Genomic DNA, 13,349 nt, shown 5'->3' on the forward strand with positions numbered 1-13,349 from the left:
AACACCTCCGCTCAGTCTGAAAACACGACCCCAAGCTTCCCATCACTTGCCATTTCAACACATCCCCCTGCTCTCATACCCACATCTATGTCCTGGGATTACTGCAGTGTTCCAGTGAACATCAACGCAAGCTCGAGCAACAGTACCTCATTTACTGATTAGGAACGCTACAGCCTACTGGACTGAACATTGAGATCAATAATTTCAGAGCATGTCTGGCCCCTCTTATTTTTGTTTTACTTTGTACTTTTTATTTCATTTTATTTTAGTTTTTTTCATCATTACACTTTTTTTACCAGGTGCCTGTCCACTTTTTTTTCATGTTTTGCTTTTGGTTAAGGCTTTCATTATTGTGTCATTTAATACCCTCTCTGCACAAACACTTTGTATTTCACCACACCATTAACACACTTTGTCTTTGCCCCATGACCTCCTTGTCAGTTATTCTCTGTGACCCTCTGTCCTATCAACACCTTGCCATTTGTTCTCTTTTGCCCCACCCCCGCTTTATTTGCTTAAAACCTATTACATTTCTAACCTTTTCCAGTTCTGATGAAAGGTCACTGACCTGAAACGTTACCTTTGCTTCTCTCTCTACAGATGCTGCCAGTCTTGAGTATTTCCAGCACTTTTTGGTTTTATTCCTGTATCAGTTAATCTGCCCCAAAGACATCAACAGGGAACAAAATTCACCAGAGTTCATTATTTTGCTCTACCCATGGAAAATGAGTGAATAATTTGAACCAAAAGTGCTCAAGAACTGTTTTCCCTCTATCAAATTGGGTAAAGGGTACACGTTTCACTTGAAGCAGGCACAATGGACTAAACGGCTCTCATTTCATCTTTTATAAACTTTGGAACAGTTGCACAATACGATGAAGGAACGCAGGTCACAAATGATACGCCACGGTCACAAATCGTAGCTCAAATTTTACAATATTCCTGCACCCTACTGGAGTGCGTCAGAAAGTAATCAACAGGGATTGATGTCCCTGTAGTGTCTCTCCTTGCACAGACTGAACATGTGAAATGGACTTATGGATAAGGTAGCAGAGGGAAAACCACTGATTCTTTGAACAGTTAATTACAACGTTGCAGGTTGTGCATTTGTTCAAGATGGATGAGCTGAGAGGGCCTGAATGGCATCCCCTACTCATATCTATCTTGTGATCTGGGGAAGGGTGATAAATCAAAGCAACCCTTTGTGGAGTCATAATTTAAGGGTTTCCCTTAGTACATCATAGAAATACCTATCTGGGTCTAAGGACTGAGAAATTCCACTCAGTGACACAGACAAGGTGAAGCATTCAGTGAACAGACCAAGTGAAAAAAAAGTACTACCACTGTTGAGGTTGGGTCTTAAGACTAAGCAGTAATTATAGACCAATAGCTATTAAACAGATCCAATTGATATTGTGATGCATTACCGATGGGACAGAGGAATGAAGCTAACACTAAGTACACAATGGAATAAGCTGTACTTTATCAATAGGATGTTAGAGTGCTGTTAAGAGTGCACAATAGATTCCAGGAAAATTAAAGTGAAGGCAAGTCTGAGGTGGTTGTTGGGGGGGGGGGGGGAAAGGGGGGTTAGAAAGAGGGTGACAAGGGAGATAGGATATTTTATTTGAAGTGCTCTCTTCCTTCATATATCATTTTAGTGGTTTCTCGCAGGATGCCATAAAGTAATGTTGCAAGCTGGAGCATAATCTATATTCTCCAGCAGACTGCACCAGCAGCACTTAAGCTGCTCCGAATTCATTCTCCATGGTTTACTCCAGAATCACTCTGGGATGCAGAGACTCAGTCAGTTACACCAGTGGAGCACCCTCACAGGATTAGACTTAACTGAACATTGAGGGAATTTATGGTAAATTGAAATATTTAAAAAAAATCTGCCCTAGAATTCCTCCCCTTTTAAAATGTACTGAGTATGCTAGGATCCAACAAAGAATAGACAAAGCCAGATCTGATAGGGTCTTTAAAAACAGTAATAGATAAGGAAAAAATTCAAACTAACTATTGGGCCAGGACTCCTTCATTACAAAGGCTGTTCATGTGACACTGGTGAAGTACTGTGCTCTCATAAAGGAATCGAAGCAGAGGGACACAACTGCAATTTCGGAGCAACAGCTGGCCTTGCGGCACAGAATCGGTAGCTGAAAGCACCACAGTACAATGCTGTTCAAGTGGATGAGCAGAATAAGCTCAACATCAAATTCTCAGATTATGAATTAAATGCTTAAGGAAGGCTTCTGAGGGAGGCAGAACCAGCAAATGGTCAACAGACATGCCGGAAAACAATTCAGGAGAGAAAGATAAATAGGCGGCACAGTGGCGCAGTGGTTAGCACCGCAGCCTCACAGCTCCAGCGACCCGGGTTCAATTGTGGGTACTGCCCGTGTGGAGTTTGCAAGTTCTCCCTGTGTCTGCGTGGGTTTCCTCCGGGTGCTCCGGTTTCCTCCCACATGCCAAAGACTTGCTGGTTGATAGGTAAATTGGCCATTAGAAATTGCTCCTAGTATAGGTAGGTGGTAGGGAAATATAGGGACGGGTGGGGATGTTGTAGGAATATGGGATTAGTGTAGGATTAGTATAAATGGATGGTTGGTGGTCGGCACAGACTCGGTGGGCCGAAGGGCCTGTTTCAGTGCTGTATCTCTAAACTAAACTAAACAGTTAATGGTATGTCCTAGAAATGAGCAACAGTCAGAGGCAGGGAGGGAAGGAAGGAGAGCCATTCCAATTTAGAGTCGAAGGGAGCTCCCAGAAATAACAACCACTCAGTACAGATATAGCAGGTAAATAATATGCAAAGAAAGCTACAACAATATCAATTTAACACTCTAACCCCAGCAGTAGGTTTGACAATGGTTGCGGCACATTACCAAAAGTCTGAGGATGGCATTTTCATTAAAATTAGATCAGCTAGCTCACTTTACAAGTTATTGCTACTGGTCTTACTTACCTCAGACTCCAGCTCAGTCAGATTACCAACAATTTCCCTACAATCCACTGCCAAGTCATCAAGATGATCCTGGAGACACTCCAGTTCCTACAAACATAGCAAGGCAAATCAGAAATGATCAGGTATGCATCATTTAATGATTAATTTGAGACAAACTCTGGGCTTAAGCCTATTTCAGATTCAGCAGCAATGCTGGGGAACAGGCCTGCAACAGTCCCATGTGGAGCCTGCATGTGGATCACTTTCCAATGGAGCCTCATACAAGAGCTTACGAAGAATGTTTTATAAACTGTATAAATGCATGTCTCCCGTTCTCACTAAACTCCCATTGCTTCCATTTCCTTTCCATTCAAAATATATCCGCCAATTATCATTTCTCATTCAGACAATATGCACAACAAATCCAAGCCCAAACTATTTCAACGAGCTACCAATTGCACCATCATGTTGTCCCTGGGCTGTGAGGCACAGTACTCTTCACAGCTCCATGCACAAGGCTCATATGAAGGAACCATGAAATGCTTCACTGCAGCTAATTGTCAAGTGGACACAACACTTCCTCCAAGCACCCAGACTGAAACCAGTTCAATTATCAGGCTAGTCGCGCAGCTGCAAACACCTCCCAGCAGAATGCATACATGCCTCTTCCGACCTTCCCACTCTTCAGGGTACATCCTGGTAATACTGCAGATGAGTACATCCAGGCTCGTGTTACCTGTCCAGGATCGGGCTTTTCACTACACCATTTCCCGAGGTCTATTATGCAGCGTTCTTGTAATGCAGGCTCCAATTTCACATCCAAGGCTCGTTGATGAAGAATTCGCTGAATCTCTGCTCGGCAATCTCTGGATAACTGGATGAAAAAAATCATTCTAGTCAGTTTGTCTCCTGTCCTTTTGCACAATATTGTGCACTGATGCATAGTATTGTACAGCAAAGAAACAGGCCAGTCGGGCCAACAGGTCTATGCCGATTTATATATGAACATACAAATTAGGAGTAGGCCACTCGGCCCCTCAAGCCTGCTCCGCCGTTCAATAAGATCATGGCTGATCTGACTGCATCAACTCCACTTTCCCACCTACCCCCGATAAACTTTCAGCCCCTTGCTGCTCAAGAATCTATCTACCTCTGCCTTAAAAATATTCCAAGATTCTGCTTCCACTGCCTTTTGAGGAAGAGAGTTCCAAAGACTTATGACCTCGAAAAAAGATTTCTCATGTCTTATGCTACACACAAGCCTCCTCCCATCTTACTTCAACTCACCCTGTCAAGATTTCCTTCTATTCCTTTCTGCCTCATGTATCTAGTTTCCCCATAAATGCACCAATGCTACTCGCCTCAACCACTCAATCACTACATTGCTAATCTTTTTCTGTGAAGTGACTTTTTTTTTTAAAAAACAAAAGTGATTTTGAACAGTCGCACAATACATTAACAAACTGATTCCTTAAAAGGTATAGCCTCAGAAGAAACAATCATACTAAAATCATATTGCTCAGTCCAGTTCCCACCATAGGTATGAATCTCCGGTGAGCCTATGCTGTAAAGCGCAGGCGAATGCCAGCAGAGGACAGAATTGGGCTTGGCTGTGATGTCTCCTGACTATCCTTAAATAGCACAACCCCTCACCCCTGAAGAATGACCATGTCAGGAAGGTGCAAATGGGCTGCTCCTGCCCATATAACTGCAACCTGGAACAAATCCTGACCCGTGGGCAGGGGAGAAAACGTGGAGACGCAAAAAAGCAACCCTCTTTTGCGGACAACTTAAATATTGTGTTTCAATGGTGAACTGCAGAAGTTAATAACTCTCTGCACCATCAGGCATAGCCACACCATGAAGTCAGCACCCAGTGATAACAGCACTTACTTAAAATGTACACAAAGTCAATACTACTGAACTGAGAATATAATCCTTAAAATCAAGACACAAGGTTCACTCTTCAGACGTGTTCCCCGAAAAAACCCAACCAGGAGTCTAGAGAGTTTACCATTGAGTTAAACACAATGGACTTATTTTTTGTTATAAAATGAAAAGATTACCATCTGAATTTGGCAACCATCAAGTACATTTACTCCAATACAGCAGCCATAGTTCAGCTTTAATAAACAAGGAGTTGAGGACTGTCTCCAAATGCAGGAAGTTCCTATGAAGATGCATATTACACTGCATGACTTAAATGCTAAAAGTATACACAAGGGGGCAGAAGATTACAACACTGCTGCACATCAGTTAATTTCCCTTTTTTGTATTAGACGAACAGGTCTGTATCCCCATGGAGATTACTGAAAGACTTCAAGTACCAACAGTAATAGAGCAGCCCTGAGATGCAGAGGCATCTGGGTGTCCCAGTGCATGAATCGCAAAAAGTTAGTATGCAGGTACAGCACACAATTAGGAAAGCTAACAGAATGTTATTGTTTATTGCAAGGGGAATGGAATACAAAAGTAGGGAAATTATGCTTCAGCACGACAAGGCATTGGTGAGACCACATCTGGAGTACTGTGTACAGTATTGATCTCCTTATTTAAGGAAGGATGTAAGATGGAAGCAGTTCAAAGAAGGTTTACTCGACTGATAGCTGGAACGGGCGGGCTTGTATCCGCTGGAATTTAGAAGAATAAGAGGTGACTTGATTGAAACATAAAAGATCTTGAGGGGTCTTGACAGGGTGGATGTGGAAAGGATGTTTCCCCTTGTGGGAGAATCTAGGACCCGGGGTCACTGTTTAAAAATAAGAGGTTGCCCATTTAAGGCAGAGATGAGGGGAATTTTTTTCTCTCAGAGGGTCGAGTGTCTTTGGAACTCTCTTCCTCAAAAGGCAATGGAAACAGAGTCTTTGATTATATTTAAGGCAGAGGTAGACAGATTCTTGATGAGGGGGTGAAAGGTTATCAGGGATAAGTGGCAATGTGGAAAAATCAGTTCAGCCATGAACTTAATGAATGGTGGAGCAGGCTCGAGGGACCAAGTGGCTTACTCCTGCTCCTGATTCGTATGTTCGTAGGAGCACTGAAAATCAGACACTGCCCAACTCCCATAATCTTACTGATTCAACAGAAACATCCGTGTGTAAAAACTCTCATACTGGTTTCTGGAAGATATAATAATCACCTGGAGCTGTCTTATGGAAGGCCACACTGAGAAGCATCTGCTTATGATAACTTTGTTCTAACATATTGAAAGGTTTCAGTTCACAATGCTGCAGGGTCTGCCATTGGCAAGCGCTGTGCTTTGTTGTGACTTTTATTGATGGAGATCATTTCAACCTATCCAGCTCTGGAAGGGTCACGTCACACCAATAACCTCACCAAACTGCAGGAACAAATCTACAAAGTATGCCAGATGTAGGAAATCTGATAAATGTCACAGTAATTAAAAACACAGTTCCTAGTAGGAAGCAGTTTTTTTGTTTTTCTTTCAGTTCAATTTACCCTACAAAATGAAATCTGACCTGAAACAGTGGCAACCATCAGTGCGATCACACTGCAGATAAGCCCAGTGCAATAACTGGACATCCCTCCAGACTGCATCCTAGAACTTAAAGTCAGCACTTGCCCAAAAAGCTAAAAGTAAAACCACTACTAACCCCTTGAAAAAAAACCTCCCTAAAAAACTCAACTACAGAAATCAGTATGGATTTCAATGTAAAATGAAGCTAACAGGTGCTAATGGGTGAAACACGAAGTGACATTTATCAGTGGGAATACCTTTTCATCCTCAGCAGTGCAGTGCTGAACAGTTCAAGTGACAAATTGCCACAAATAAAACTACTCCCATAATGAAGAGGGGGCGGGGGGGGGGGGGGGGGGGGGGGGGGAAGGGGTCAGTGCAACCTTAGCTGGATAATGAAATACTACTTAACTTCTCAGTCCAAGCCAGACAGGATCACTTGGTTCATATAGGTGGCTACTTTAGACATTATTTCACCTATACCCATGATTTACATCAATTATCCAATTTTGAATTAAAAATTTCACCAGTTTCTTTGTGAATCACTCTCCATATACAGTGCATTGAAACAAAGACGGACTTTGCAGGAAATTACGTCTGGATAGCCCAATGCCAAGCTCAGCTGCCTTCCATGGTCAATTAACCCGACACTATGACCAGACTTTTGCAAAATGAATGACCCCTGGGCTGCACCATAAGTTGGCACTTTGAGGGGTGTATGGAAAATGTGCTGAACCTCCACTCCCCTCAAATGGTAAAAGGATGCTTAATGTCATACAGAAATGGACCATCAGTCATTCTCACCCTACGTCCTTGTTCTTCTGTACGATAAGCATGACGATACAGACACGAAAACACTGCTCCGGGGGGCAGCATCTCACTGGTTTGATTCCAACCCTGGGTGTGGCACAGCCTGGAAGCATCACCCTGGCACTTACGATAAAGAACAGGATCCAGTCTGAGGAAGAACACAATAAGATAGTTAAAAACATCGACAACCCCATTTTATATCAAGATTCCCAATAAAGTCACCACCCACTCCCTAATGGCACCTGGATCATTTATGATATTAGTTTACAACCAGAACACTTGGCATTACATAGCACCTTTAACATAGAAGAGATCCCAAGGCACTTTGCGAAGAGAGGGGCAAACAACCAGATTAAAAAAGGAACAGATTTGGCAACAGAACATAAATCAATCACCAAGGTTACAGCCAAAAATTGTAACGGGCTGCAAGAAGAATCTGATGCAGTTTGTGACGAGTTACTAATGCACTAACTTTAGGAATTTTTGCCGGGGGGGGAAAAGAGGAGAGAGCAGAATATTTTCACAAACTTATTTGCTATACTGATAGCAAAAAGATTATCGGAGGGGTGGGGGAGGGAAGAAAATCACAGGACAAAATAGTTTTGTTTCATACTCTGAATCTGCCTCCAGCTTTTCCCATGACCACTGACAAGATTTACATTCACCAGTTAGCCCAGTTTGTAGCGCACTCACCTCATGGGTCAGGAGGTCATGGGTTCAATTCACATAACAGCGTTTCAGTTTGATAATCTTGGGCAGCATTCCAAAAAAAGTTAACGAATAAGAACTTTCTGCTGTTAATTTTTTATATTTCACCGAGCATACGGAGAGCAGGCTGCACTTCAGCTGTGACCTTGACTAAGTGCCTGTTCAAGTGATTCACTACCTGGAGGGGAGCACAGAGCTGTCTGTGTGTCCGAGCCAACATCGCTCAATCATCAAAATAGAGATTTACTGTTTATAGAGCCCTGCAAAACAGCTGCCATGCCTGACCACGTATTAGAAATTGCACTTATGGAAAACTTCAAGACATGTTCCCCAAGTCTAGCACCACCAAGCTCAGAATGCCATCATAACCCAAGTTTAGAAGGACAAGATCTAACTCGAATGATGGCCATTGTATTTGCATTCAAGTACAAACATTTCACTGAAATTTCAGTGGCAACATTAATATCCTGAGGAGTGGCCTATACATGCACATTTTACAAGGGGGAGCTTAACATCTGGTTTCTGTAATTTACTGGCATTAAGAATTATTCCATTCTTCACACATCATTCCATCTCCACTGGTTCTTGGCTTTTTCAGCACAACTCAGCATCTTGAGGAAAGCATAGAATTGGTAAAAGTTTGCTTCTCTCAAAACAATGAAGTTATGGTCCTGCTTGGTGCAACACTGTAATGGACATTATCCAGCTGTCATTATAACCCTGCCTTCCTGTTCCTCTATACGACAGGCATGCCCACCTCAATATAAAACTGAACACAACAGTGGAACAGGCAATTCAGTGAAGTTCCAATTGAATTCTCAATTAGATGTAGTGTTCAAAATATTCAAGCTTTTTTTTTAATAAAGTAAATAAAAACAGGAAGCCTACGCAAAAATCAGTAACAGCAAACCTGGAACACTAACAGTAACAGTGCTGTTTACTAACCAGGGCATTGGTTCATCAACTGTACAAATTTCTTGCTTATTTACTGGGGTAGGGTTAATCATTGTATCAAGTTGCTCTTTATTCAGCAATTACAAACCATTTTCAAATATGTTCAAACTCCTGAATTATACAGAATGGGTTCACAACCATGCATGCCTAATTACAGGTTCTTTGCACTATCTGTATGCTTCATCTTAACCTGTTCCATAATCCTATTTTGTTCTGATCAGCCTTTCCCTCCTGATGCTTGTGGCAAACATCCAGAAGGTAGATGGGTCATAAGGAAATTGTCTCAGTCACCACTGTCCCCTGGAGTTGCCAGATTGTCTTTGGAGGTCAAAGAGAAACTTCCTGGTACATCTCCCCCCATAAAATTTGCCTCACACAAGGAGATTGTGTGGGTGCCTGGAAGTGATGGTGTACAGAGGAGACATCATGCAGGGAGGGGACAGGTACAATCAACCAACTGATCGTTCAGTCCTTTCCCATACTTTTGTACGTTCACAAGGACCTCACCTCAAACTTTTACCTTTCTCTTTCGGATACCAATTGATGGCACTAATATCTACAACATTCTTTGTTTTGACCTCAGATTTCCAGCAGTTAATGTTTGAGCTTTATCAGCTCATGGTTCAATTACAATGTACTAAGACACATAACTTTCCAAACTTGTGGGAAAGATGGCAATGCTTACTTCCAGTCACGGGAGATGAAGTACTGCAGCTCGAGCAGGCGATGCTCACACTCCTCCACCATCTTTTCTGTGTACAAGTGTTCCATCAGACATGAGAGGATCCTGTGAATAGAAAATACAGCAAGCATAAGCAAAACAGCTTGGTTTGATCCATTCCCAAAATACAGGACTGTCATTGGCAAAAAGCACAACTGTCAATTAAGCAGCTCAGAATCACAGAATTGTTACAGCACAGAAGGTGTCCTGCGCAAGCTCTGAAAGAGCAATTAACCGAGTGCCACTCCCCACCTTGTCCCCTTAGCCCTGCACATTCTTTTATTTCAGATAACAATCCAATTTCCTCTTGAAAGATTTGATTGAATCTGCCTCCACCACACTCTCAGGCAGTGCATTCCAGATCCTAACCACTCGTTGCGTGAAAAAGTTTTTCCTCATATCGCCATTGCTTCTTTTGTCAATTATCTTAAATCTGTGCCCTCTTGCTCTGGATCCTTCTACCAATGGGAACAGTTTTTCCATTTCTACTCTGTCCAGACCCAAGATTTTGAACACCCCCATCAAATCTCCTCTCAATCCTCTCTTATCCAAGGGAGACAGTCGCAACTTCTCCAATTTATCCACGTAACTGAAGTTCCTCAACCCTGGAACCATTCTCCTGAATCTTTTCTGCACTCTAATGTCTTCATATCTTTCCTAAAGTGTGGCATCCGCAACTGACAATACCCCAGTTTTCCTCACCACGCTGCAAATAAGACAGTGAAGTTTTATTTACAATCACACCCTGTTACTGGTGTTGATCTGTGCAAGTATCCAATTTACTTGTGTCAAGATATTGCCCTAGTATTTTGAAGACATTGACTCCTGCTGGTGTACAGTTCCATGGGCAATGGCAACTCTAATACATAGCTCAAGACAGTATGTTGGTGGGCTATCCTTCCATAGAAAACGTAACAGGTGAAAGAACACAAGAAATAGGAGCAGGAGTAGGCCACATGGCCTACCGAGCCTGCTCTGCCATTCAATATGATCACAGCTGACCTTAGGCTTCGGATCCACTTTCCCTCCCACATGCCATATCCTTCGATTCCTAAGAGACCAAAAATCTGTCTACCCGGCCTTAAATGTAGACGATGCAGCATCCACAACACTCTGGGGTAGAGAATTCCAAAGATTCACAATCATTCGAGTGAAGTAATTTCTCATCTCAGTCCGACATGATCGGTCGGCCCCTTACCTTGAGACTGTGCCTCCATGTTTTAGCTTCCCCGACCAGCAGAAACGATCTCTCAATGTCTACCCCATTCATCCCCTTCAGAATCTTGTATGTTTCACTGAAGTCGCCTCTCATTCTTCTAAACTACAGAGAATATAGACCCAATTTACTCAGCCTATCATAGGAGAACCTCATCCCAGTGACCAATTTAGTGAACTTTTGCTGTACTGCCTCCAATGCAAGTATATCCTTTCTTAAATGTGGAGAGCAAAATTGCACACAGTACTCCAGATGTGGTCTCACCAAAACCTTGTACAATTGTAGCAAGACTTCTTTATTCCTGTACTCCAATTCCCCCTGCAATAAAGGCCAACATGCCATTTGCCTTTCTAATTGCTTGCTGCACCTGCATGTTAACTTTCTTCATTCCTTGTACAAGCACACCCAGATCTCTGATCAACTTACAAGTTTCATCTTTTAAAAAATTTTCTGCTTTTCTATTCTTACAACCAAAGTGAATAACTTCACACTTCCCTACTTTATATTCCATCTGCCATCTTATTGTCCACTTAACCTGTCTATATCTCTTTGCAGCCTCTGTGTCCTCCCCACAGCTTACCTTTCCACCTACCTTTGTATCAGCAAACCTCGATACGTTACTCTGTCTCTTCATCCAAGTCATTAATATAGATTGTAAATAGCTGAGGCCCCAGCACTGCTCCTTGAGGCACTCCACTATTTTCTGCCTGTCAACCTGAAACTCCCCTGTTTATGCCCACTCTTCGCTTCCTTTCCATTAACCAATCCCCTATCCACGCTAATATATTACCCCCAACTCCATGAGCCCTTATCTTGCCTATTAACCTGTGTGGCACCTTATCCAAAGTCTTCTGGAAATCCAGGTAGACTACATGTACTGGTCCCCTTTATCTACCCCACTAGTTACATGCTCAAAAAACCCTAATAAATTTGTCAAACAGGATTTCCCTTTAGTAAAACCATGTTGACTTGTCTTAATTATACTATGCTGTTCTAAGTGCATTGTTAAAGCTTCATTAACAGCAGATTCCAGCATTTTCCCAACATCTGTTATGTTAATTGGCCTGTAGTTTTCTCTCTCTCCTTTCTTGAAAAATGATGTCACATTTGCCAACTTCTAAGCTGATGGGACCATTCCCAAATCAAAGGGATTTTGGAAAATCACAGCTGGCGCATCCACGATCTCTGTAGCTAACTCTTTTAGAGCCCTAGGGTGTAGGCCATCAGGTCCCAGGGACTTGTCAGATTTTAGCCCTCAAGTTTCTCCAATACTTTTTCTCTGCTGATATTAATGTCCTCACTTTTTTTTTTAAAGCCTCTAGGTTACTGTCTATTTCTGGCATGAAACTTCTGTCTTCCACTGTGAAAACAGACAAAATATTTGTTCAATGCCTCTGCCATTTCCTCGCTCCCTATAATTTCTCCCGTCTTTGCTTCTAAGGGAAGAACATTTACTTTAGCAACTCTCTTCCTTTTGGTATACCTATAAAAGCTCTTGCAATCGGTTTTTATAATCCTGGCTAGTTTACTTTAATACTCTATTGTTTCCTTTATCAACTTTTTGGTGGTCCTTGCTGGTTTCTAAAATACTCCCAAACCTCAGACTTGTTGCTCTTTTTTGCAACATTGCAAGCCTCTTTTAATCTAATATTATCCTCAACTTCCTGAGTGAGCCACGGATGGGTCTTTCTTGCTGAGGTTTTGTTTTTCACAATGTATTTGTTTAATATTTTGAATTGTTTCTTTAAAGGTATCCCACTGTTCATTTACTGCCATACCTTTCAATCTATTTACCCAACTTACCTTAGCCAGCTCTTCCCTCATACCGATGTAATCGGCTTTGTTTAAGTTTAAGATTCTCACTTGTGATTGGAGCATGTCACATTCAAACTTAACATGGAATTCAATGTCATTATGAACACTATTTCCCAACAGATCTTTTACTATGACATTACTAATTAATCCTGCTTCATTACACAATACTAGATCCAAGATAGCTTTATCCCGAGTCGATTCTACAACATATTGCTCCAAGAAACTGTCCTGAAAATGTTCCACAAACTCATCTTCTAGACCATTCTTGGCAATGGCATTGTCCCAGTTTATATGAAGATCAATGTCCCCCACAATTATTACATTGCCTTTGTTACAAGCTCCAATAATTTCTGTCCAATGCTCGGTCCAAAGCTCTAACTACTGTTAAGGGGCCTATAAACTACTCCCACCAGTGTTTCCTGATATTCCCAATTTCCACCCATAATCATGCTAATTCATGATCTTCTGAGGCCAGATCCTTTCTCACTAATGTCCTTATGTCATCCTTTACTATCAGGGCTACTCCTCCTCCTTTGATATTCTGTTTGTCTTTCCGAAATATTGCGTACCCTGGAATATTTATTTCCCAACCTTGATCACCTTGTAACCATGTCTCTGCAATGGCAATTAGATCTAAACCACGTACCTGTATTTGTACCACTAGTTCATCGATCTTATTGCAGATGTTTCGTGTGTTCAA

General features: G+C 42.0%; 1 protein-coding gene across 2 annotated transcripts in view; it reads right to left on the bottom strand.

The window, feature by feature from the left end:
• Window positions 1–13,349, bottom strand: part of LOC137379052 (Golgi apparatus protein 1-like) — a 149,236-nt gene that overhangs the window by 32,229 nt on the left and 103,658 nt on the right. For both annotated transcript variants that reach the window (XM_068049664.1, XM_068049663.1), the window contains exons 10-13: window positions 9,583–9,684; window positions 7,230–7,383; window positions 3,684–3,821; window positions 2,969–3,055 (exon numbers count right to left, since the gene is read on the bottom strand). In XM_068049664.1, coding sequence (XP_067905765.1) covers window positions 2,969–3,055; window positions 3,684–3,821; window positions 7,230–7,383; window positions 9,583–9,684 — 481 coding nt within the window. The remainder of the gene's footprint in view (window positions 1–2,968; window positions 3,056–3,683; window positions 3,822–7,229; window positions 7,384–9,582; window positions 9,685–13,349) is intronic.

This window comes from Heterodontus francisci, chromosome 17 (assembly GCF_036365525.1).
Source record: "Heterodontus francisci isolate sHetFra1 chromosome 17, sHetFra1.hap1, whole genome shotgun sequence".
NCBI classification, from domain to species: Eukaryota; Metazoa; Chordata; class Chondrichthyes; order Heterodontiformes; family Heterodontidae; genus Heterodontus; species Heterodontus francisci.